Source organism: Pyxicephalus adspersus, chromosome 7 (assembly GCF_032062135.1).
Source record: "Pyxicephalus adspersus chromosome 7, UCB_Pads_2.0, whole genome shotgun sequence".
In the NCBI taxonomy this organism is placed as follows: domain Eukaryota; kingdom Metazoa; phylum Chordata; class Amphibia; order Anura; family Pyxicephalidae; genus Pyxicephalus; species Pyxicephalus adspersus.
This window is the reverse complement of record NC_092864.1, coordinates 40,159,669-40,186,314: the sequence shown is the minus strand read 5'-3', so window position 1 is coordinate 40,186,314 and position 26,646 is coordinate 40,159,669. Positions and strand designations below refer to the sequence as shown.

General features: G+C 37.1%; 1 protein-coding gene across 5 annotated transcripts in view; it reads right to left on the bottom strand.

Moving 5' to 3' along the window:
* Positions 1–5,262: 5,262 nt before the first annotated feature.
* Positions 5,263–26,646, bottom strand: part of GALNT13 (polypeptide N-acetylgalactosaminyltransferase 13) — a 198,016-nt gene continuing 176,632 nt past the window's right edge. The window contains exons 11-13 of one of the 5 annotated variants that reach the window (XM_072418162.1): positions 20,979–21,008; positions 14,896–15,093; positions 13,540–13,667 (exon numbers count right to left, since the gene is read on the bottom strand). In XM_072418162.1, the coding sequence (XP_072274263.1) occupies positions 14,908–15,093; positions 20,979–21,008 (216 nt within the window). In that variant the 3' untranslated portion in view covers positions 13,540–13,667; positions 14,896–14,907. Of the gene's footprint in view, positions 6,110–10,101; positions 13,668–14,895; positions 15,094–20,978; positions 21,009–26,646 lie in introns of those variants that run through there. The other 4 variants (XM_072418166.1, XM_072418164.1, XM_072418163.1 and 1 more) reach the window with 4 other exon arrangements.

The following is a 26,646-nucleotide window of genomic DNA, read 5'->3' as shown; positions in this document are numbered from 1 at the left end:
ATGTTAATATGTATATCTATTCCTAACAAAATGAAAATATATCAAAGCTTATTCTGTCATTCACATATTTAAAAGAACAGAATGTCAAAGTATTGGGGCCAGTTATTTTAATGATGACCTGATTTAAAATATTTATCCGGGCCAGATAGTCTAGTTTATTAGGCAGGGCCATGTAGCATTTGCATCCACTGTCAACAAAGTCTACATAATTCACCTTATTGCCTTGTACTGAAGAGTATGTTTCTCCTGACATGCTTTATATATTACATAGAGGTTAACACATTTCCCAAAGACCATGATATGTGAGCAGTTGGTAACATAAGCAATTAACAGACCAAATATGTCAGTATAAGATAATTTGATCACTAACTCAAATCATCAGAGTTTCATAGATAAAATTGCATGTCCCTATGTCAATGTATGGTCCATCTTCAGGTCATGTTGCTCTTGTAATCCATACTGGAAAGATATGGTCAAATAAAGTGTTTTTAGGCTTCCCTTATTAACTGAGTTTCTAATGTGAGTAGAGATTTGGAAAGCAGGTTGACTTGTACTCAAATGTTAACATAAGGCTATCTGAACTTGTTGGGTTGGACAAATAAGTATTTCCCATGAAATTGTGCATCTCTAGGCTCTGTTAAGTGTTGCTTAAGGGTGGGTGTTTTAGTTACCTCCGATCCAGAATTTGGACTTGCTAAGCTTCCTAGAGATCATCTCAGTTTTTAGTTGAGCAAAACTAAAAAGAGAGAGAATATAAAGCATCTATAAAACCAGAGAAGGTAAGTATTTCAGCCCTATCACTGTGTTCATCCCAGCAAGGCAATGTAGCTTTAACAATGAAATGTAGGTCAACTTACTAAGAACTAATGAAAGGTGATTTGTATTCACTCTTTGTGCAGGTATAGTAAATATGCCTACACATGTATTTCTGTTCCAAGTATCTTCTTACTTTGTCAATTAACCGCACCATGTGACCCAGCATTAATAGCTCTTAGGTGTAATTAATTTCACAGAGCAACAGAGGTAAAATACCTTAAAAATTACATATCCTCGGTGGAGGTTCACTGAAGGCAACCTGTATTTATGAGAGCAGGAGTTTAATAGTAGTGTCACATAGGAGTGAAGTAATTCTAGAGTCGTGAAAATATATACGATTACTGTAATATACTTTCTCTCACTCTGATAATGACTTAATGGATTACATTTTTGATCATTAGTCAATTGGTAAGATGCATTTAGTGTATCATAGTCTTCACCTTTACACTCCTAAATTTTGCTGCGTAGAGTTACGTGTGAATTTCTGCTGCTGATTTTTTTTAAAGGCACCATGACTCCAGAGAAGTATGGAGATTAATCCATGAGTCAGCATGTTCTGTCTAATAACATGTGTTCTGCTTAGTAACTTCTAAACCCCCTTCTCCCCTTTTCTTGGAAAGAACACCCCTCAGGTTATGTTATTACTTTGTTTTCCTGTAATAGGCCAGGTTGTGGGGTAGCTTTGTTCTTTTATCCTGATTTGATAGCTGTGTGGTCCTGGAATGGTATCCTAGCTATAGATCCAGATTGAATGCGGCTTACATTGGTCTAACTAATGATTTGTATCCTGAAGGAATTGAATCTGAATTTTCTTTACACCACATTTGGACCATTTAGTTCAAATGTAGACAATCTGTTTTTAGCATTACCTGTTAATTGTAGTTTTCTTTTTGCATTTTTTGAATACGAATTGTGAAAACTTGTTCGGGTGATCGAATGCTGAATTCGAACACCAATGAAGTCATCAAGTTCAACCACTGGGGAAACAAACTACAAACCAATATATCCCATATCAAAACCATATAAGCACGTCTTCTGAGTTCTTTATAATGTCCATGGGCAAAGGAGAGACCTATAAGAAAGAAAATGCAGATCTATGAGTAGTGACAGGGGAGTTTTCTTCTCCTCTGTCACTAGAAAGCTGCTTCTACTTTGTCACCTTTCGTACAGTTTGCAAAAAGCCAATTGAGTTTTTCCTACATTGTAGCAGCTGTTCTAGTATAGTTTTTTTTAAGTTTTTTTTTCATTTTGTAGCAGTTCATGCTATCTAGGTTCATTAGAATTTTTACAATTTAATACATGCAGCCATCTGTACTGTCTGGTCCCACGCTGCATGCTGTAGTTCCATCCACTGACCCCGTTATTGCTATCTTACTTGGTTGCTAATGGCAGCTCTTTAGGTGGATCAGGGGGTTCTGAAAAGAGTGATGAAGATAATATAAATATGTTGAGCATGATTCACCTAAAGAGCAGAGAATGTCCACATGTTACAAAAACGTTACAATCACTTTATTATTCCAATAATGTGAAAAGCAAGGTCTTGTTTATTTATTTATTTCAGCTGTACCTGATAGGACAATTTTAAAATTCTTTTTCCTAACAAGCCTAACTTCTTAAGTAAATCAGCTTTTTTTTAACTGTGTTGCAGTGTTTTTCTTTCAGCAGCTACTTTTGTATTTGCTAGTAAACAAGAGTTGAGAAATAAAAAGATATGATAATTCAGTTCTCTTTTAGCAGATAACATCTGCTATCTAATAATTAAAATTGTATTTAAAAAATCATACATAGCAGGTGTTAACATGCTGAAGCATCACCCACTCATATATTAAAACAAAAAATCACGCTGTCTAAAAAAATCAGGTTCTATGGAGGCTAATAAACTTATAGTGAGCGGGGTGACTCATCATTTGCTTCTAGGAAATCCAATGTATTTTCCAGATATTTGTGGCAAAAAACACCAAAGTTAGAGACACAGATAGCATGTTTAAATGTGTTAAAGTTAGACACAAGGCTAATGAGATGAAGATAAATTCCTGTGAGTGGGAGCAGCCCTAGAAAAGTCCCATGCTTAGGAAGAGGTTATAAGAACTTTTTAATAGGTCGTTGGAGGAGTAGAGAGGGTGGTTAGGGGGATTTTCTGTATCAGGTGTGATACATGTTAAATGTAAGATAAACAAAAGTAGAGGAGTCATTTAAAATCAAAACCAGAGTGTGGCAGGAGCTTGTCCATCTAGGACAGTATTTCTTGAATTTTTTTTTGTATGGGTAACACCTTTAAATAACTTTTAGGTCTCACAATTACTCAGAACTCAGAGTACATTAGTGTGGTGGTCATTAGAAGAATATGTCTTAACATTGCTGGCCATTTGGGAAAATGTCACCTTTTCAGCCAAAAACACCACTGGGATCAGTTAAACTGAACTGGGAATCACAAATTTCGTATTGCTCAAGGAACCTCCCGTAACCTCTGGAGGAACCCTGGGTGAGAAATACTAATCCATGCACTGTTTTTGTTTAGGGTTAAAACATTGCTCAGAACCCTCTGAGCTATTGCAATAGGATATCCTTTGCAACCCTGCTTGTGCTCTCAGAAAAGCATCAAATGTGAGTTTGAGGTAAGACATAAATGTGCAACATTCAACAGAATCCAACATTTCTAAAATACACCCTAAAACAATTACAAAGTACACCCTAAAACACAATGTATAGGTAAACCCAAGCCCATGGATGCACATGCATTGCTTACACTTTTCCAATGATAATGCAAACTTTTCATTCGAGTTCTTCCAAAGCCTTCATTAATATTTAGTACAGTTCCATTAGTGCCATACATTATAAATGTCCCCATTGTAACAATGTGTGGTGTTCACACCTCTATAGAAAGAATATTTGACCCATAGACAGTATTTTAATATCATCTCAGTTATTTAACTGTTATGGAGGATGAACTGCAAACAATTTTATAATTATTCTTTTTTTTTGTTCTCTATATTCTAGTTATACACATTAAAAATTTTCTGACTTGCTTACTGAAACTGCACCCTCCCATTAAACCCAATGGTGTCCATCCCAACTGAAGTATAGATTTTGCATTAATTGTATAGAAAGGATCCAGATTTACCTCCAGACCTCCTTCTTCCCATCGAACATGTCACAACATTTATTTTTCCTTTTGCCTTGCTCATGTAGTGAGTGTGACGATGTCATCGCCAGACTTGTAAAATTCTTTTAAAGGCAGCAAATAGGAGTTCAGTTTCTTTTGCTGTATGTACACCTCCAAGACTACATTTCCCAAGAGCCTTTATTTACACACAGCCTGTGTTTAGGCTATTGAGAGTCAAGTTAATGAAATTGATTTGTTGGAAAATTAATCAATGGGGCTGATTTACTAAAGGAATATAGGCTATCCACTTAGCAAAGTTATTTATCCCCCTGCAAGAGAAACTTCACTTCAGTAAACAACATGAAGCTCTGCTGACTTCAAAAATCTAATTCTCTGCAAAATTAATCCTGTTCGTTTTTTATTTCTTTAAACATAATTGGGCATGTGATTCAAAGTAAGCTATCATCACATTTACTAAGCAAATAAATTATTCTTTGCAGGGTTATAATTCACCTTGGCGAGTGAACAGCTTACAGTCCAACTTTGAAAAATACCCGACTAGACAGGGGGTTATTGAAGAAAGGGACAGGAGACATCTCTTCTGCAAAAATCCATTTTACCTGTCTGATCATATCGGGCAAGAAGGAGGAATGAGGAGTAGAAGGAAGATGGAGACTTCCTGCAATGGTGAGTAGTTACCCTTTGAATATCTTTAGTAAATCACCCTCAATGTGTGCATGGAAAATAATACAGTGAGGGCCAGAGCCTGGCAACATTCTGCAAGGAGGTGGGGTAAAACTTTTTGTACATGTAATGGAGACATGTATTGAACTTTTTTTTGCACAGACAAATTTAGGTTAAACTAAAACAAAGGTAAGTAAAAAGATGCAATGTATATATATATATATATATATATATAGCAGCAAAAATGAATCTGTGGCTTTAATGCAGCTTTAAATAGAACATATTGCAGCGCACCTATTATTTCAGGGTTTTAGGATGAGACCTCAGCTGCTAGCAACTCTGCATTCATTATTGAACGCTGTCCCAAGATATTTGATTAATTTCCTAACAGTTTCTCTAAACAGAATTGGCAGCAAACTCTTCTGTAGACATCGGGTGCAAACATGAGGAGTCTAAGGCCAATGTGTGTCTGTTATCCCCTGGATAATATTTATAATCAGAAAATGTTATATTAATGAGAAACACAGTTCTGGAAAGGAAATTTGGTCACAACAGAAATAAAAAAGTCAAACAAATTAATATTTTATTAGTTAATAGTTATGTATCCGATTGTCTCGGTGAAAGTTGCACACACAGCATTTTCATTTGCATTTTTATTCTGTTTTCTTTATTTGCTGAGTTTGGTTTTTGATTTGTTTTCCTATTTTTAATTTTTATTTGTGTACAAAGATAAGGCAGTAATGATTTAAATGTCTGGAGAGTTGATTGTTCATGAATGATGTATTACTGAATATACGCTTTTTTTTTCTGCGCAGCTGAAGTGCTGAAGTGGGAAAAGTTTATCAAAAGTTGGAGTCAAAACACTTGTAACTGTTTTCTGAATTCCGAATATTAACATTACTTTGTGAATTCTCCTTCAATAGGGTTCAATAAAAATGTGTTACTAGTCTAAATTGGATCTGACTTTGCCTTAAAAGTGATTAAAGTGACAAGGGCTTGTAAGGCCTCTTTCAGATGAACAGTCTAAACACTCCTGGACACCTCTCAGCAGTTTTAGGAGTCAACTGCACTGTTTTGAACACTTTGTTGTGCAGTTGTGGATTATGGGCCATCTCCAGTCATGTAGCCACAACTACAACACAATCTCATTTAATTGCAACTCACTATTATATTGGAACATATCCCCATTCAAATTAATGGAAGTTGCTGGTAAGAAGCTACATCATGGCAAGGACTATTGCATTTGCAGTCCAAACACAACCATGTTCATAGGTTTAATCTAAAAACATGCATGAGCGTTGGTCTTCAGATTGATCCCTGGTAGAACCCAGACTGTACATGGTGGTCCCACTTATTTCCAAGTGGGGATTTGTTGGCCACAGTGGGTTTGCATGACTCTCTAACATTAGACATATTGGAAAATGAGCCGGTATACATGGAATGGAGCATTTCTTTGACATCATCATCTGACAAGGATGTGAGGAAGTTGAGTGCCCACTCACATATCTGAAAATGTAGAAGAGCAATAAATAAGGTACTGTCATTATTCAAATCTCCCCCGGACAAAACAAGCATTTAACCATTGCAATCTGTGTTGAAGTGTTGGGGTGCATGGTAAAACATTTTTAACTTTTTTTATAGTTACTTGGATATCAGATTTATTTTGAAAATACTTTCACATCTTTACATGGTTCTTAGATACCAATATGTAGACTTGCAACTATAATAGCAGCTGCAGCAGCATTATGAATCGCAGCAATAAAACACAACCACTGCACAGCAGGAACCATGACCTATACAACTTACTCGGCAGTAATCCGGGAACCCGATTTGCATACATATTTTAATACAGGTTAGGTGTTCCAAACATGCCCCCTGCATGTTCTTTGCTTACTGCTTTTCTTACTGTCCAGTCACAGATTGGGGGAGAGGAGATAAATTAGGTCTTCTGTCTGGCCATGCAGGACTGTGTTGCATGGTGTAGCTTTGAATATTTTAAGAATGGATGGACATGAATACCATTTCTTTGCCATGTAAAAACACTCCTATATATGTTTTTTATTACACGTTTAAATTTGTTGCAGGAGTTCTTTTTTTCTTTATATCCCGTAAGGTGAGATCACTCTGAGCAGTTTAGACAATGGAAGAAACATCTCAGGGTCCATCCTATGAACAACATTCAGTATCCGGCTTACTAAAGCACTTTTTGTCATAAATCAAAGCGGGAGAGACAGCGTGAGCCTCAGGCCCCATTTACCCGAACATATTCTCAGAATTAAAGAAAATGCTTTGCACAGATGTTTTTCAGACTATTTAAAAGGCTCTCAGACATGATTATTCCTACAGGAACATTTTAAGAAAATGTATGGAAATCTATTTGTTGGGAATTATTATGTAATTACCACATTTTCTGATAGACGAATCCCCCACTGACGGCTTGAAGCACACCGGTAATTTACACGGCGAAATTGAGAACAGGCGCCATTCCCTTTCCAAAAAAAAAACTCTGCAAACTGGGAGTCGAAGTTTCAAGACGGAACTTGTAAGATATGCAAATAGCTTTACAATTGGTTATCAAGGGGACAAGACAATTCGCTGTAAAGAAAAACCTTTGTTTTAATTGAATATAAACTGGAAGTCATAAAACAAAACTCTGCTGAGGAAGTCTGGAAAGTTTTAAGTGAAACTTTAATAACAAACAGTAACTGTTTTATGGCTAGTTAATGGAGTAATTTTGGCAATAGTGACACTGGGCAATGGGAATACGTGGACCTATTTCCTGGTGTCACATGGTTGCAAAAACTCTCGGGATAGGGTGGACCTTTTGAGTAACTATCTACATTTTCATAAATAAAATTCTGATTTCACTTTATGCTGAGACAAAAAATTTCTGGAGGGAGATAATGCCATCACTACATTTTTTCACTCTTCTACCATCCAGTGATCAGACAGCAACATTGTAACTTTGTAGCAAGTCATAATGTAAGGATCAATTCAAACCCATGCTGATCTGCAATGTTCTTCAATGGGCTCACCTTATTGGGGAGAAGTTGAGAATCTTTTTTTGCATGTGGAAAAAACATGGCAGGGTTCCCTAAACAGACACAATATATTTAACCATGTGGTTGTTGTTTCAAGATCTGCACCACTAGCCATGTGCAAAATTGTTTGCCAGCAGTGCAGAAGGCTCCATCTAGAAGCTGCCAAATGCACAGTTTCACACCATGATGAGAGGGCCTCAAAAGCTGGAGCAAGGGCTAACCTTTACCAGACATTTTGCCTAGAAACTGCCTAGACACCTGGATTTCTACAATTTGGTCATCTATATCGCTCTGTAGGAATGTGAAGAATGTACTCATTGCCCACCAGGCAGGTAAGTATTCAACAGGGTTACCTAAAGGATACATTGCTATATTTGTAGCCCATAATATTCCTCACCTTAATGCATTCTCCAGTAGCCAAGATGGGCAGTTGATAAAGGGAGTACTGACAGTTTTCAATGGACTGGAGTTTAGACTGAGAAGGAGTGTTCTTCGAATGTGTAAAATCTCCCACATTGTATGTGAGATTGGTTCATATTTATATAATGACCTCAGCTTTGAATTAGATCTCTAGTAATTTGCAATTCATGTTTAATTGGAAAGAACATTTTTGTTGGTCCAGAAATGCAAGGAGAACACTAACATCTATTAGATGAGAGTGCTTCAGAAATCCAACTGAATTTGAGTTTTCTCAAAGTTGTCTGTATTGCACATTGTCACTTTATGATATTGTGAAAATGCCAACACGGGGCATACTTTTGGCATGCATGCAGATTCTCTGGGCAGTATGTGGGCCCTAATTAAACTTCCCAGCACTCAGCACAGACTCAACCTTTATACATACAACTTCATAATGAGAAGAGGAATGTAACTATTCAACCAAGATGGTACTGGCTTTGTTGGCTAGGGTCCATGGGGGGCTGTCAACTTTATAAATATTAGATAGTAAACCTAAAGGATAAAGGATAAACCCAAAGGGATGCATAAAGAGTCTAGAGCATAATGTGGCATGTAATTAATATTATTTGTTTCTAATGCAAATTAAAGGTTCCATTCCACTTTAAAAGAGATTTAAATTTGCTAACACTCCAATCGTTAGGGATTGCCTTGACCTGTTAACTTTTTTTAACTTAACTTTTTAATCTACTTCATATATGCTATTATCATACATTCATTTGCATATGTTATCTCTTTTGTTTGATCTATTGTTGCAGTTTATTCTTTTGAATGTAATGTTAAAAGGAAAGTAACAACATTGCCAGACACAGTTATTGTCAGAAGAGTTATAGACTCCGCATTCACAGTACTTTAAACTGCTACTTCATGTCTGATTTTGCAATAAGCAATAGCTTATTAGCTATAGCAATGTGCTGCAAGTGATATAAAGTTCTTTGTTCCACTTGAATATCGGAGAAGAATTCCAAAATGTGTAGCAGCATATACTTCTTTTTTATCCAATTCAGTTTTTACTCCTATTTGGACACACAGTTTTGCCTTTTTTCTTGGCCTCGTCCATGGAAGGTAGTTTGTGTCTTTCTCCAGTGTTCAGGCCTGAATTTGCAGTCATCATTGACCTGGCTAAGCTCCAGCACCACCCAGTACCAAAGCTTACCCAAGGTTGAATGTTCCTGCAGGGAGGAAACATTGAACAGTTTTCGGCTAAAATTGCCCCTGAATAGGAAAAGTGAAAGCATCTATTCAACTATAGGACCTGGTATTGCTAATGTATTTAGCATTCTCAGGAGTTGAATAAGTTGTGCATTAGCTCACATAGATTAGATGGTACTTTTTCTATGGAAAACTGTACAATAGGATTTTAAAGTATCTCAAAGCAAAACTTTCCATTTTTGAAAGTGTAAGAAAGAGGTTAAAACTACTGATTTTTTTTATCATTTGTATATCATTAGGAAGATTTTGATTCACTTTCTGTCCTGTAGAATTTCCAAGAAGTGATGTGATTTGTTTCCAGTGTGAAGGAAATACCCTCCTAGGGCTCATTCTCACAAGAGCACTGTGGGAATGTTTTCATTAACGCAACGTGTAGCAACACACTGCACTAGGGTTGGTGCACTGGGTTGTCATCATGAGTGGATATAGGGAGGTGCAATATGTGCCACTACATGTGGGCTCCATACCCCCCTCAGCCACAAGGGGCCCCTGGGGACGCCCGTGTCAGTTCTTCATAGGAGCCTATGTTGGCTACGTACAACATTGGTTGTCTTTTATTGTAATGGCACCCTAAACTCTGTGATCTTTCAACCTTGTAGCTTTACATAAATGGGCTGCCAGATATTGCAATGGGAACTCAAAATTTTGGGTTTACCCTCACTTTCATTTTTGGTGATCAGGACAAATAGTGTTTTCATACATCAATAAAATATGCCATTAGTTCTTCCCCTTCACAAATCTAGAAAAAAAGTTTTTTTTTTCAGCTATAATTCCACCAATGGGTTTAACTCTATGTGAGATTTTTTAATCTTTATTAGCACTTGATATATCCTTTAATAAAAATCACTTTCTTATTAACACATTGAATTCAACATGTTGTGTTACCAACAAATTAGTAGTCATTGTCAAAAGTTAATTCCATACAGTTAATGAACACTTTATGTTTAGCTGAACTTTAAAGTCTCACAGTGGTGATTTTCTAAAGGATCAATTTTTACACTTGCAAATTGCAAGGTGATAAAGGCAGTAGGCCACAAAGCCAACAAGGCCCAAACATTTACACATTTTTAATTGTCAATGCGCATTGACTATGTCTTGCAAAGTGTGGTATTAACAGCAGTGACAATGGTGATATGGAGAGCAGAACTTCTCTTTTGTCTTCAGTTTTGACCAGAATTAATCTAAAATTACAATTAGCCACGTCCCCGAAGCTTCATTTTGCTTTAGAGTAAATAATTCAGGAATAAAAACTGACCAAACAAACAATATAGGCATGTATTGTGTTAAGTAAAAGAACTGATGAAGATCTTTAATCAACTCATATCACTGCACATCACCTGGAGGTAAAGTTTAACTTTTCAGAGTAATGGTAAAGTTTGTCAGCACTAATTTACTGATTCTTAACTTTTTGCCCTAACCTATAATCAAACAGTCCTAAACCAGAGACTCCCCTGTGCAAAGATGACCTACTAAATGGCAGATGGAGAGCTATGTGCTAGTAGTATCTTTCAAGCATATCAGCTAAAGATGATATAACTCCACTAAATGTAAGATTTTTACCATGTCCCATACCGAAATTCCTGATGTTGGCCCAGTGGTTGTGTTTGCTTCAAATCATAAGGAGGGAAATATTATATATTTTTTAATGCCCTTAATTGTTTGGGAGCTAGAATTGAAGATAGGTTTTCTGGGGTGATATAAGGGTTTAAGTGCATAGACAGTGATGCAGCTTTCAGGTCCCACGAGCTGTTAGCAACAATGTGGCTGTCAATGCAGCTATCTTGGACCTTTAGATGCTCAGTGTAGAAATGACTGACTCCTATAAGCACATTAGCCCACCTACATTAAATCAGGCAATTAAGCCAACTACCAATGTACAGCCCAGATACTCAGCTCGTAGGTTGTTATTAAGTTTATTATTATCATTTACAAAGGCTTTTCTATCCACTTTGAGCATAACCAAAGCCATTTGGACTTGGACACCATATTGGTACCGTGCCAGTGTACAGAAATGCTAGAAATTACTCATTTTGTGAATTTTCCTCTTAGCGTTGGGTAAATTCCTATTGTTGATGATTACAGAAGCTCTATTTTACCATCTATCTTCCAACAATGCCATCCAATAGTCGTTGCTTTCTTTATTAGTGTCAAACCACAAATGGTAGACAATCACCCATCCTACATGCTCCACCTAAATCTGAACTCTGGATAAAACAAGAATTTACCCTTGGAGCAGGGCTTCCCTTGCACTATACATTGTATATGCATTTTTTTTGTCTAAGGGGAACAGAAAATGCAGTTTTTTGTACTTTTATGCTCACTCTCACATGCTTCTTGTCCCATCCCCTGAAGCAGTCCTGTAGCGTGAGTGGGGATGACCTTAGGGCCTACCTATAACCTCAAGCATCAGAGAGAAGTGTGCCATCCGCTTATAGAGCAAGTGCCAAGGTAGGTAAAACTGCTGTTTATGTTCCCCCTAAACCAAAGCAAGCATTTAATCCTGGGAGGGCAGGGTGATTCCTATGGCAAGGGTACCTTTGGATTATACCTGGAGTTATACTTAAAACACAACTCAAGCCAAACTGTTTTTTTTTTAATTTTAGTGCAGGGGAAGGTTGATATTTTTATTGCCATATGTCCCACTATTTTGGAGATTTCCACTTACCGTCTACCATGACAAGAAGTAATGTAATACTCTCCAACCGGGACTAAGACATACTGTAGCCATAAGCACATATTTTGACAAGGATGTTATTGCTGTGTGTGCCTTTCTGTTCCAATGACAACAGTGCCTTTCCAATTTTTGCACAGGTGTCACAGGCCCAAGAAGTAGGAGAAAATCTCCTGCAACTCAATTTAAGACTAAAAAATATTGTTTGGATTGGGCTTTAGAGGGTAAATCTGTCCTTCTGCATTTAATAGGAACACATCTGAGATGGCAGAACATGTACAGATCATCCAACTGAATCCTCACATGCAGCATTAAGCCAACACATTTGCTGACAGAGTCATCTAAAAGGTCTTTGGCATTTGGCATTTGTGCATAAATTTGCCTATGAACTAACCAACATGGTCAGACATTCATGTGGATTTCTCAACATTGGAAAAACCTGTAAGATAATACTGGTCCCTCTTGTCAATGCTGCCCCCCTTTTTGGTGACCTGGCCAGTCATAGACAGAATGGATTCCCACAGATTGAGCTGATAAGTACACCTACTTCTCCATCTCCACCATTGCTTCTCCAACTGCGGAAACAAGATGGCATTATCTAACCTGAAAGTTTAATCCCCAATTAAACTTTCAATTTAAATCAGCTAAGCACATTCTTGATGCACCTCAACAGAAGATAAACAGAGTTGTATAGATGGTTTTCATTAGAAAGAAGCCACAACTTGAATAGGCTGGCTTCTGTTTGCATAGTGAAGAGAAGCATCCTTGCGCTTTTGGCTTTAAGCAGTGGTCTTTCAGCACAGGTCTGATGAACCCCCCCACTTAATCCAAACTATAGCTATCTATTCATCAGTAAGCACGTTTTGCTGATTACAGAGCTTTACCAAATAAAACAATTGTAAGACTTAGCAAACCTGCTTATTTTGGGCAATATATTTTAACAAACTTTAAAAAAAGGCAATTAGCACTTGTAAGGTAATGCTGCAGTGGTCCATGTACATCACTAAATGCTTATTAGGATGTGTGGGGCCTTATAACCCCTGTGCTACTGTATGCTGCACCATGGAAATTGAGTAGTGGTTTGCTTGGATATGAGGTTTATTGATGGCCTTTTTGAATTTATTATCTGACTAGACCTTTTCTGGTTTAACTTTCATTTTTTTAGCAAAATATTTGTTTCTTTTTTGCTTTACATTTTGTTTATCCAATCCTTGTTTTCCCCACATAAGTTTATCTGTGACAAATATAGATGCTTTCAGAGCAGAATGATTATATACAGCTTCCGACGTTCCTCTTTGCTCACGTTTTGTAAACTGGCACAGTTTACAGTTGGGCTTGTACGGTCATGTATTGTTCGTGGAAGAAAAATTAGAAAAAGTTCTATTTCTGTCCTCCCAGCTGAATTCAAAGAGGTTTTCAATTATTTCACGTCACCAAGAGTCTGAAAGGTGTTATGTTTCATTCAAGTGTTCGTCGAGTTGATAATTAAGGTTCGTAGACTCTGCAAAATGTTGGAGGTCGCTTGGCTAACCATCATGGAGGTTTAGGAGCTCAAGGTCATGTTACGCAGCAGCCACTGCTGGGATCGACTTCCGTTACACTCCTTCATCGTTGGCACCATTTTGTCCTCCTCCGATGGCTCGTCCAAACACTGGTTGCTGTTGATATGTTTCAAGACAAAGTGCTGAAAAATAGCAATTAGGACAATTAAGGTTGATAATAAAACAGGTAATAATAATACACCTAAAACACAATATCCTTTGTAAGCAATTAATAACAAAAAACACATGTAAAACCAATATGTTTTACCATGTTTAAGGAATTTAAGTGAATATATTAAACCTTTCCAGAACAGTGAACCTGCATTCATTGGATATTTATCGCCAGTTAAAAGGGCATTTCTAATTAGCATGCTATAATCAAAAAGAACACTTGTAATCCTACAACACTGCATAAAACAGAGCCGATGTGGTATACTATGTCCAGTGACCACATACAGTTAGTCACTATGATGACTGGGCTAAAAAATGGCAAAGACTTAAAGAGGCCAAGCTACTTTAATGACATGTTCACATCCTGACATTTAAGTGCTCTATATTGTACCTGCACACCAAACTACATGATGTATGTCATACTATTTTTCTCAATGCTGCAGTTCACAGAAGTAATGTATTACTGATTTATCGATTCTTGGTCTGAATGCCTAAATGGAAATTTATCAGGCAAGGCTTTTTTTGTTGGTTGGTTACCCATCACATTGAAATAAAAACCAAGAATCATACAATCATATTTCACAATTGATATTTCATTTATATATGATGGTGAAAATGTATGTATTGAATCAAGCAAGTAGATGGCACAATGAATACTTGCAGTCAACGGTGAAGATAGATTTAAATTGATTGTAATTACAATTGTAACATCAGTTAAAAATACCATTGAAGATTAAATGTGTATGGCTAGTATTTGTGATCTTAAAGATCTTTTTAAGGGGTTACTGTATTTTCATATTGCCAGCTGCCATGGGAGAAGGTTATAGGCACACAATGCCATGCCCATGCCTATACAAACAGCCACCCTCTTCACTTGACAAGCAGAAAATTGTATTCACACAAAAGCCTTATACAAATTTGCTAATTATTACTGTTTCCTTCTCATTTTAGTCTATCCACTAAGGTGTAGCTCAGCTGAAATAAATTTCATACATTGGACTTTGAGTTCATTTGAGGGACAGCTTGTGACATATGTATACTGTATGATATGTTGGCGCTATAAAAATACTGGATAATAATATTAATAATAGAGGATATATACCTATTACCCTGAGTTTACCAAGTCATCACAGTATTTTACAGTACATAAACTCTGTATCAGGAAGAGCTCCAGAAGTAATAAAATCTTAGAATACCAACCTCTGAGAATTGTCATAGAAAGTAATCAGTGGAACTGTAAAAAATATTTCTAAAAACCTCCCGCCTGGTATAGTTTCTCAGTATCCATGCTTGGTGCTTGCTGCCAGTACAGTACTCCACAGTGGGGCCGTAACTGCCATCCTCTATGTGGCTTAAAGTCAAACATGATTGGGTTATGATATGAAGAAATGAATGGGTCTGTATAACAGAAAAAAAACATGTGAAAACAAAAATGTGGAGCATGATACATGCGTGATACATGTGAAGTATGTTCAAGAGGACCTGCCAATTGTTAAAACAAACCAATATTGAGAGAATATGGCCAGTGGCGAGTTACACTTCTGAAAATGCAAGTTGCCTGTGTTATAAAAAAATTCTGATTTATAGGGAACTAATTATAAATGTTTTCCCCCAAGAATTACCCAACGTTTACCCACATACACATTTTTCACACTGGTCTCAATTAGAAAATATTTGAACCGAAAATTGGTTTGCAAATTTTCTAATTGAATTCAAAGTGAAAAAATTGTAAATTTTGGATATGTTTGGGTGAAACTAGGGCAACATGAAAACATTTATATAGACCCTTTGTAGTTCTGACATTGCTCCAAACTTCAAACTAGCATGCCTGTTTCAGTTCAATGACTCACAAAGTACTAAATCGACAGATACCCTGGCATTTTAGAAGGAGGTCCCACCTGGCAACCCCTCTATATATTTTGGCACAGATTAGCCTTATCTAATAGATCCTATCTATTCAATGCCTATTATGCTGGGTAGGCTCTGTGCTCTGGCAAAGACTCTTTGACTTTCTGTGTTGTAATATCTGCCAATCAATATTTATTATAGATTACAAAAGTAGTCTCTTTGAAGGAGGCTCTTACAAAAGCCATTTTGTGAACCAGAAAGCAGCTGATATAATTTCTATCTTTGTATAGGAATATTTAGTGGAAAACAGAAAGCTTGGAAAGTCTTCACAAGCACAATATTTACTAGATACTGTGTACTAAAATGACAGGTCCTCTTTAAAAAAATAAGTTCACCTTTACAGCATACCTGTAATGGGTTGCTGTATATTCTCCATTTTGTTAGTTGTATTTACTTTTAATTCTGTTTTTGTGATTTGGCACTTTGCTGTGTTATTTTGGCCTTTCCCATGATCTGAATTTTCCCAGGGGGGCATGGATGATTTAATGTATCCTTATGTGTACAGTACAAAGTATTCCAGAAGTTACTGTAGCCCAAATGTGAGCAGGTAAGTCATGCATTGTACAATTTAAAGAATCTCCCTTTTTACATTAAGGTCCATCCATATATGAGAAATATATCAGCATGTATGATGTATAAAGGTGAACTTACACATTTACCATAGTAGGATCACACATGGATAATTATACCCATGGATTTTGTGCTTCGAATGGCAATGACATAAGCAAATCAATCACAATAAAGAGATCCTGTCACCACACTACGTGTTTATTGCAGTGCTTTCTTCTCTACAAATGTCATTTTTTTACATTGAATTTGCTCCTGAACATGCTGGGAAATTTGACTATTCCAGGAAGTGTCAATTCCTTGGCACACCCCCCTCCCTTCTTGCTTAGCCTTCTTTTAAAGCAGGGGTGTCAAACTCAGGCCCGCCTGCCAAATCTGGCCCGCACTGTAAATATATTTGGCCCGGGGAAAATATCAAATGTCTACTAGAGCTGGCCTGCCGGTAGAAATTGCATGCACTGCTAATACTACAAATCCCAGAATGCTCTGCTGGCGTGTCAATCAGGACCCCTTCTCTGTTATTATTTATTAGCAACCTTCCTCAATTGTAGATATTTTTTCCATAAATATCAAGGTTGGCCTGCAACTTTGTCCAAATTTTTCATTTTGGCCCACTGTGTATTTGAGTTTGACACCCCTGTACCTTTTATGTCTGATATTTACTAAAATATTCTATGGTGGAAAGCCATCCAGGTCCATGTGTTTCAATAGTAGTAAATGATTCTCCACCAGGGAATGCTTCAGTGAATGTAGATTCTCTGCTTTAAAAAGATCCCCAAGAGTGTCAAATTATGGATTGAACTGGTCCAGCTACTCTGCTTCCCCCTACATGACCCTACTTAAGCTTTTATGTAGCTCTGCGGGGAGGAGCGAAGGTGAATTCTAACCCTTGAGTCGCTCCCACACAAGCAGGTAATTATTAAGTACAATATAAAATGACTTCACATATGGTAACATTTTCGAATAAATGAATGATGTGGTGACTGGGTCTCTTTAAAGTGTCAGCCAAAAATGAAAAACCACCCACAACAAATATACATTTATATAATGATAATGTTTTCAGACCTTTGTGATTACGTAACAAGTACCTGTTGGTTCTGCCAGTTTCCTGATCAGTGTGTTCTGATGTCAGACAAACAATGCTTAGTATTCACTAATGAAGAATGCCTAGTGCTGTAACTACCTGGAAACTTCCCCATATCAATGTATATGAATAATGATGGGGAACATCAGACCCTTCCTCCAACACACAGGCACTGTAATTATGATAGAAGTTCGAATTGGCCCCGCAGACCACCATCTTGCCTTACTTTGGTTTTTACTTCCTGATTTTGGATTAAATTCTATGATGGTCAACACCCAATATCATTGGAAGGTGCTGTGGGGACATTTGTTATATTTTTCTTTTCCATCTTTTTTAAAACTACTTGAAATGAAAGCTTTTCTATATCACACGAGGAGCACCTAAAGGTACTTGTATAAAGGGTCACAAACCTTGGAAAACTCTAAAATCCAGTTGTCCTAGAAATCAAGGGTCAAAGTCATACCATGTCTTATTATTGGTCAATGAGCTCGCCCTTCATTAATTTGGACCAGTAGTAAGGATCTGACATTGGAAGATAGTGGATTTGAGTTTTTTTCCACAGGAATATGTGATTGTTAAAGAAGTCACCTCTAGACTTTTGTGATCATGTCTATGTCAATTGTAGAAAAGTAAAAGTGAACAAAGGTTACCTTCAACAGCTTCTATATTCTAAAAATTGAATAGTATGCTACAATATTGCTCTAGTGAGGAACCCTTGGCCATCCAAACTATGGTCAGGTACTTACAAAGATGATGCAGTTTATCTCAACAACTGAACAACTATCTCTAAACATATGTCTGAATAGAATACAGTTGAATGTTAGTTTACTGCTACTGCTAATGTTGGGTTACTTGACAAGGCAGAGTGCAACAACCCTCATCCACCAATAAAAAGGTTTCTTTTACGGTGCTACCTGGTTTAGGTTATTTAAGCTAAAGCTGGTTGGTCGCAGTGTGATATATACAATCTAGCTGGTCCTCTCTGCATAGTAGGGCACAAGCATTTGTACCATGCTTCTGCTAACTGATGACGATGGGAAATGTAAAATTACTTATTTCCATCTAGTTTACATAAATGGTCTATGTAAAGGTGATAGGCTTGCATGTCTTTCTCCTTACCAAGTGCTGCTAATAAAATTGATTTAAAATTTTAGCAATGCATGAATGATGCAAAATGTAGGTGACAGCATCTCCAATGCAATGGCCAGTCATTGCAGATATACAGGGATTGTCAGGGATATTTTTTTATTTATAGATATTTTTTTTGCATCATTTATTTAAAAACTTCCTATTAACAATTTATTGAATAACTCCCTTTTTTCTGTTTTATTTTTTTCCATAAAGTTTATTTATTTTTATATAATACAGGGTTCAGACACTAAAGGCCAGCCATAATGCCTACCTTTAAGCAAACAACCTTTAAATGTTCCCACTTTGCAGAGTTCAATGACACATTACATGTAATTCCAGCTAAGTGTTTGCAGACCTCTTATTTTATGATAGTTTATGGTCTTGGCACGATAGGCGGTGTGTAGAACACTCTGAAAGTACAAGATCATTAACATTAGCCCACTTGAAGCCCTATCATCAGATTGATTACACTTGTTTGGATCCATTATACCCAAAAGTGAATACTGCTAAGAAAGACAGAGGCAGTAATTTACAGCTGACTTTAGCATTTTCAGCTTTATTTTAGGAGGGGTTTGTGGGTCACAATTTTTATCACTAAAGCCACAAAATCATCAAATTTAGATTTGGGAGGGTGTGCGCTGTAATAATATTATTTAAAAATGATGGAATACGTCCTGGATTTATAAAATACTGATATTTGGAAGGGTCATATAGTATGGAATATAGTCTGTTGGAAGTGAATTATCACCTTCCAAGGGTTGTATCAGTAAATGAAATAAAGCTCTGCTAACTTTAGCCATCTAATCATGTCCAAGGTAAAATCCTACTTTTTTAGACTTCCTTGCATGTGATTGGGTATTCTTTTCAAAGTGAATTTTCACCACATTCACTAAACTAAGTGAAATATCTTTTTCAAGAAACAGCTTGAATTTCTTTGTTAATCCCACCCCTTGACTAGGGTAGCCCGTACCTTGCCCCTGCACCTTCCCCTCCACCATTACCAACATACCTCCTCTCTTGCCAGCCCCCTTTTTCCAACCTTCTTCTGCATCTTCACCTTACAAACCACACTACCACGATCTGCAGTTTAATGGCTGGCAAGCAGCCGTTTATTAATAAATACAATAACCAATTATAACTTAACATAATGTATCAAAATAATGATTTACCACATATTAAATATATGAACATAAGCGAATAAATATAACACTGAAACAAATAAACACAAACAACACAAACAAACAGATAAACTAACAAACAACAATCAAAAAATGTGACTCACTTCCGTTTGACTCTCCTTTTACCCTCTACTCACTCCGCCCCTATTACTTCCGACCCAACCTACTCCCCCTCCTTCCTTTCCTCCAGGACTAGCTTTTAACCCTTTCCAACCAACCCCCACCCCTTGCTTCGTGTCTGTCCGTGCCCCCTGTCATGTTGCCTTCCGCATAATTCTTTGCTACAGGCTCTCTATATATTCTGTATTGCCCCTTTTTCTAAGGGCTGGGCTTTTGACATAGTTACACAGTATAGTGAATGGTATTTTGTTTCATTGCATGCTGAATGCATGTTTTAGATGCTGGGTACACAATAAAGAGGCTCGGTATAAGGAAAGTTATTTTTCTTTTTACTGGGTTTAAAAAAGCAACATTAAGGCCATATATTATGCTTTTTGTCATTGACAACACCTCACTAATGGCACAATTCAACTTTTACTATTACACTCCCTAAAAGGTTCCTCAACTTATTTTCATGCTTGTTGAATTGATGTAACAAAGCCTAGATAATGCTTAATGAACACAATAATTACAATATAAATAGTGAACGATTTATTAACGATTTATTAACGATTTATTTATCATTGTGGTAAGGCTATGGACATTCAAGTATTTTATTATTCTTAAAAAACAGTAAAAGAGCTTTAAAATAAGCAATAGCTGACCTATGTGGCTGCAGGCATTCTGGAACAATTCATACCTAAAAACTCAAACAAAATGAATGGTAGATCTGCCTAGCAGACTGATTCTAATCCTTCTCCATAAAGCGTTTTGTTTTCAAATGTGTTTCAATGTCTTATAAAACATTTTTAAATAAAATTACCTATATATAACTTTTAATTCAGGTGTTGGAACCCTGTTTCCCCCTCTGTGTTTACATTTGGCAATAAAGGTATTCCAGCAAGCCACCACTACAAGAGGGAATGAAATTAACTAAGCTACTAGTAAATTTGAGGATGGTTAATGCACAGTTCCTGCAGCTACAAAAGTTAGTAAGAATAAATTACAAATTTTATATAGTTCGTTTTAAAAAAAAATCTACATAGATATTCAAACACAAAACACAAAATTGAAAGTACTGATCTCACTTTGTTTTGCTTTCACTAGATTTACTGAATCTGGCCCTTAATAGCAGAACAAAGTAGACATTTATATAGTTTTGCCATCACAACCCCCAATACTAAATGTGTCAAAGGGTTTATTGCAAAAAAAAAATACACAAAAGGGAATAAATCCTACAGTATTAATCTACAGGACAAAAATGGGGTTATTACTAATATTTCTGATCAGGTAGTATTTCTACGAGCATCTCTTACCTCAAAATTATACTCCCATTTACCTGCATACTGCCAAAGAAGAGCATGAGAAGTCATAAGTTTAAAATGGTTTATGGACCAATGACATGTTAAATATTTTAATTACTCAATGAAATTATTAATTTTTACCTAAATAATCATTAAAACAGTGTGTGCATAAATGTGAGACCTATTTTCTGCATCATTATAGGTTCCCCTTTAGTGCTGGGGGTGCTGCTTCCCAATTTCAAAAGCTGGAGCGGGACATTGTGCAAACACAGGATGTTGGCCTGATGAAAGCTTAGGCAGATTGCCTTGTTCTTGTGTTATGACTGCAATTGGCAAAAGCCCAATGTTGCTGATACAAATAAGCCCTTAGCCTCTACAGTGAATCTGTTCTTTGTGTTCAAGATTAACCAAGTTAAGGTGATCCTGTAGTGAAAACTAAAAAATCAAGGCCTGTTAATACAAATATGTCAACACAAGTCTCCCACTTACCTCCAAACCATTCCCCAGTAAAGTATCGAAGGCACCAGATTTTCATATGCAAGTTGAGACTTTGTAGAAATAGAATGCAGCAAGATTCCCAGCCCCTTAAGTGCCAATCTATGGTAATTGCTCAGGCACCAAGTGTTGCAATATGGAAGGTCATCTTGGCAGGGCCAGATTTATCATAAGACCACCTCGGCCATGGCTTAGGGTGCCATGACCACTAGGATTTGGCATTTGTACTGCTATGACAGCTGTATTATTATTATTATTAATATTATTATTATTATTAATAATAATAATAATAATAATAATACAATCCATACAAGTCCTCAGCATAAATCAGTTCTACCCAAAACCATCATGGCTTCCACTACTGTCAAGGCCATCCTCCCATATTCCCCCGAGCTAGCTGGCCCAGGGGAGCCAAGGGCCAGGTGACTCTAATGAGAAAAAAGACCTCATGGTACCAGCGCCTGCTATGTAATCATTTTTTTTCTATGATTATTTTTTTTTACAGGTTCACTTTTTCTCTGCTCTTTCTTTTCTTCCATCCACATATCATACCAGCCATAATAAGCACAGAACAAAATCTATGTGCAAGGTTTCTCATCCTACTGTAAGCCATTGGATTTGTCTCTGCAACAAACAATCAATGATAGATGAATTCTGATTGGGTAAAATTTTATCTTATTATTAGACCAGTTACTCTCACTCAAGGAGTTTTGTGTTCAAGTTTTAGCAGATACAATGCGTTCCAGAAATTTGTAGGTTCTCCCTTAAAGCATACCTAAACTCAGAATTCTCACTTTACATGAAGGGGTAGACAAACCTTTTATGTAAGGTAAAAATTAATTTTTTTTTTAGGTGCAACACCCTTTTTTTTAAAAAAGAAGAAACAGCACGGCCCCCTAATTCTCGTCCGCCTAGGCGGTAGAGAATGAATGGGAGCGCAAAGCCTCCTGGGATACCTACGTCAGGCATCCCGGGAGGTTCTTGGGTGGTCTGGCATGTGTAGAAGGCGCCTTTTCATGGGGGGAAAAAATTTGCCAATCTTTTACATTTTTGTTCACATCAATGAAAGATGCATTTTGCTGGAAACCAAACAGAAAATGCAGCAACTTTCTTTTTAATGTAAATAACAGATATATACATTTTTATAACAAAAACTGGTAGCCCAAATATTATAGAAAAAAGTAAAATGTCTTGTTACAAGGTGACAACATTCTATCATTGTTTCTCAACTGTTCTTCTGAGTTGTCCCCCTTTAACAAGTGTTTCCAGTGAAGAACATATGCAGTAACACCAATGCTTATTGTGCAGGCATATTTAACTATTATCACTAGGAAGCAGATTTAGGACAATAATATGCAGCCACAATGGGGTGCTGGGTAATGGGACGTGGATGTAAAAGATCAGCAGAACTAAGATGCACCAAAGGAAAAAAAAGCAAAAAGGCTCTCCCATTGCAATTATTACCAAATGAAAGCTATGCTCAGACTGGCAGTAATGTTGCGGTGTAGTTAGATGTAGCGTCTTACCCATGATACCCTATACAGAATACAGACAGTGAGTAGTTCAGTACTGCCGGTTGCTGCCCAGTGTAGAATATTCAAACAATGGTTCTTAAAAAACAGCTCAGCAGTGTGGGCAGCCAAGCGCCTGGCACTGTGCCAGCCACCGAGAGCCACACTGGAACGCCCATTCCTGCTGCCAGTCTGAACGCAGCTTAAATGTCATCTGATTTTGGTTTACATCAACTTAGAACAAATAAATAATAAAAAAATGCAAGTCTTATTTGCTTTGCAGAATTCAGCTTTTCAAATTGTGGATCAGTCTTCTTTTCTGTCCCCTTTACTTTAATAACAAGATTTAATGCCATTTCTGTTGTTTCCAGGAGGTGCTTTCAGTTTTATACACAATTTCCTGTGATATCCTTCACTCACCCAATAACTGGATAGCCTGCAGCTTTCACAGCTGAAATTCCCTATTTATAATGGGACACATACAACTGTCAGAGTTTTGCTATTAATCTGGATAAAGACAGAGGCAGCAGGCCCACAATGCACCAATTAACTGGAGTCCTCCTCCCTTCCCCCACAGGTATATTCATTATCTGTCAGCTATTTAGTTTGAGTCCATCATTCTTCTAATGTCAAGTAAAGATCACATTATTTATTTAGGATTTAATTTTGGAAAAGGTCCAGCTCCCTCTATGAGGATGATGCAATGTCTAGTTGTGCTTCTTCTTTTATATAATAAACATTATATATATATATACCGGTATATATATATATATATATATATATATATATATATATAATCCAAATTTCCAGTCTAACAGTGGGCAAGCCTCCAATCACACCGCCATGTATACTGGTTACATGGTAAGGATTTGTAAATCTGTACAGATAGTTCAGTGATACGGATACAGCTTCCAGACAGCACAATAAAATGCTTGACCTTTATTTCTTTTGCAGAATAGCCAGCTGACACCTAGGTCCCTTTTCTTTTCAGGTCTTCTCTAGCACCGACCAGTCCCTAATGATGCAGAAAGCGATGGTTATGTGATGACAACAGTGCTGTTCTCTGGATCATTATGAGTGCAGGATGCCCCTGCCATATACACCTTATGGGGCATCCTGCACTCATAAAATGCCCTCGGTTCCCTGCAATAAAATTTTACCCACAAAACTGAGGACATCTATTGGCAGAAAGGAATTACTGCAGGGGCAGCACCAGACTAGATATGATTATCGTAGCCAGAATTGGTATTTTTTATGTGTCTGTATATTATGTATATTTTTTTACATTTCTGTAGGATTATATATTGATAGGAAAATGTAAAATATAGGAATGGGTGCTTGAATGCCTTTACTTCTATGGCTGGAGTCTGTAACAACATCAAAGACAGCAAAAACCATATAAATAGTTTGCGTTTCTATCCTAAAAGAATATATAATATATATAATATATATATATATATATATATATATAAGCATATATATAAGTAGGTAGATCGACAGATACAGTTTTTTTAATCATGTATTAGTAATGGGGGACCTAAGAAAAGCTGGCTATATTTAATAGCCAGCATTATTCTGAGCATAGAGAAATAAAGAATTGCATTTATACCAAGTCAAGTAGCAGTTGGGAGCTTCACTAAGAGTCCAATTAAAACTGGTAAAGAGGAGAAAATAGGCAGAGAAGCCGCTGTGTGTTTTCTCAGCAACATTTGTCTCCTGTAGGAGCTCTCCTTTCTCTCCTGTAGCCCTGCTGATGAATGGGCATTTCACATGTCAGTTTTTACATTTCAGTGCATACTGCTGAGTAAGAAGGCTCAGCATCTACCAGGGAACAATTTGCAAGTCTTTCTCAATGGCTCCATCTAATGGCTGGATGGATTATTGCAGGCTCATATGGCATATGTCTACATATAGGCCCTGATTTATTAAAGTTCTCCAAGCTGGGGAGAATACACTTTATTCAGTGAAGCTGAGTGATCTAGCAAACCTGGAATGGATCTGGTCCAGGATTGAAAACAGGTGCTAACAAATAGCTTGATTTTAGGTAATCCAATCCAGGTTTGCTGGATCACCTAGCTTCACTGATGAAAGAGTATTCTCTCCAGCCTTGGAGAACTTTAATAAATCAGGGCCATTATAACCAACACAAAGTACAAAATACGATAAAAAGATGGACTGAGCCTGTGTGATTTCTTTTTCTCTTTTTAAATATATGTTTAAAAATAACACATCATGGATGTATATCGAAGGCAAGAACAAGGGGTTTCTGTGCGGCAAATTCAATTTTATTTTACTTAAAACAAAAGGTGTGACTTTCATACAAAGATAAGGTATAACAAAAGGTTTCAATCCTGGCTAGCTGCAAAGCTGCACGCTCTGCATGGCACGATAAGAAAGAGTACCTAAACTCAGAATTTTCACTTTACGTAAAAGGGTAGACAGCTGGGTAGAAATTCTGTTCATTTGTTTTGTTTTTTTAAGTGCAATACCCTTTTTTTTAAAAAAAAAGGGTGCAGCACTGCCCACTAATTCTCGATCGCCTAGGGGGTCGAGAATGAATGGGAGCGCAAAGCCTCCCGGGATACCTAGGTCACGCATTCTGGGAGGCTCTTGGGCGCTCCTTCTGCGTATTCCCGAGCATTTTGGGCATGCGCAGCAGGAGCCTTTTGGCGCAAAGATAAAAATTTGCTAATTTCACGCATGCACAGTGAGATAAATTTTGATGGCTGAAAAATCAATATACAAAGAATGGCTTCCAATGGAGGTTCCATCACAGTGACCTGAGTGCATGAGCATCTCAAAATTCAAAACTGCAGGAAAATGCTAACAGAGGTGTACAGCTGTCAACAACTGTCCAATTGAACATACCCCCGGAGTAACTAATGATCTTCCCCAGGATTAAGAAGATATTCTAAAGCAGTGATTCTCCACCTTTCTAACATGAAATAAAGGTCTTAGGGAACCTCTGCTTTAATTACTATATCCACAGCACATTAGTATTGTGGTAAATGAGAAGAATGTCTCTAACATTGCTGGTCAGTGGGAATAATGTCACCCTTACAGACAGCTAAAAAGATTATTGTTATCCCTTAAGCTGACCTGGGAATTACACATTGCTCAGGGAACCCCCATAAACCTCTGAAGGAACCCCAGAGTTTCACAGAACTCTGCTTGAGAAGCACTGTTCTAAGGGATTGTTGGACCATTCAGCAGAGTTTCTGGGTTCCTCCAGAGGTTGTTAGGGGTTCCTTGTGCAATGAGAATTTTTTGACGTTCAGGTCAACTTAACTGACACCAAGGATCTTTTTGGCTATCTGTCATGGTGACATTCTCTCAATGGCCAGCAATGTAAGAGGCATTCTTCCTACTGATCACCGCATCTTCCTACTATATATTAATTATAGCAGGTTTTCCCTGAAACCTGAAAGTAATTTTAAGGGTTCCCCTATGTTATAAAGGACAATATACACTGGTGTAGAGTTTGAAAGTTAAATAAAAAAGACAGAAATTAAAACACATCATCCCACCTGGCATATCTACTCAACATATCTCTAATTCTTTACATAACACTTCAGAGTAGTGCAGGGACATTGCAACAATTAACACAAATCTAAATGAACACAGGACCCTGAATCAATAATTGTTTTACAGTAACCCAAAGATACACAAAAAAA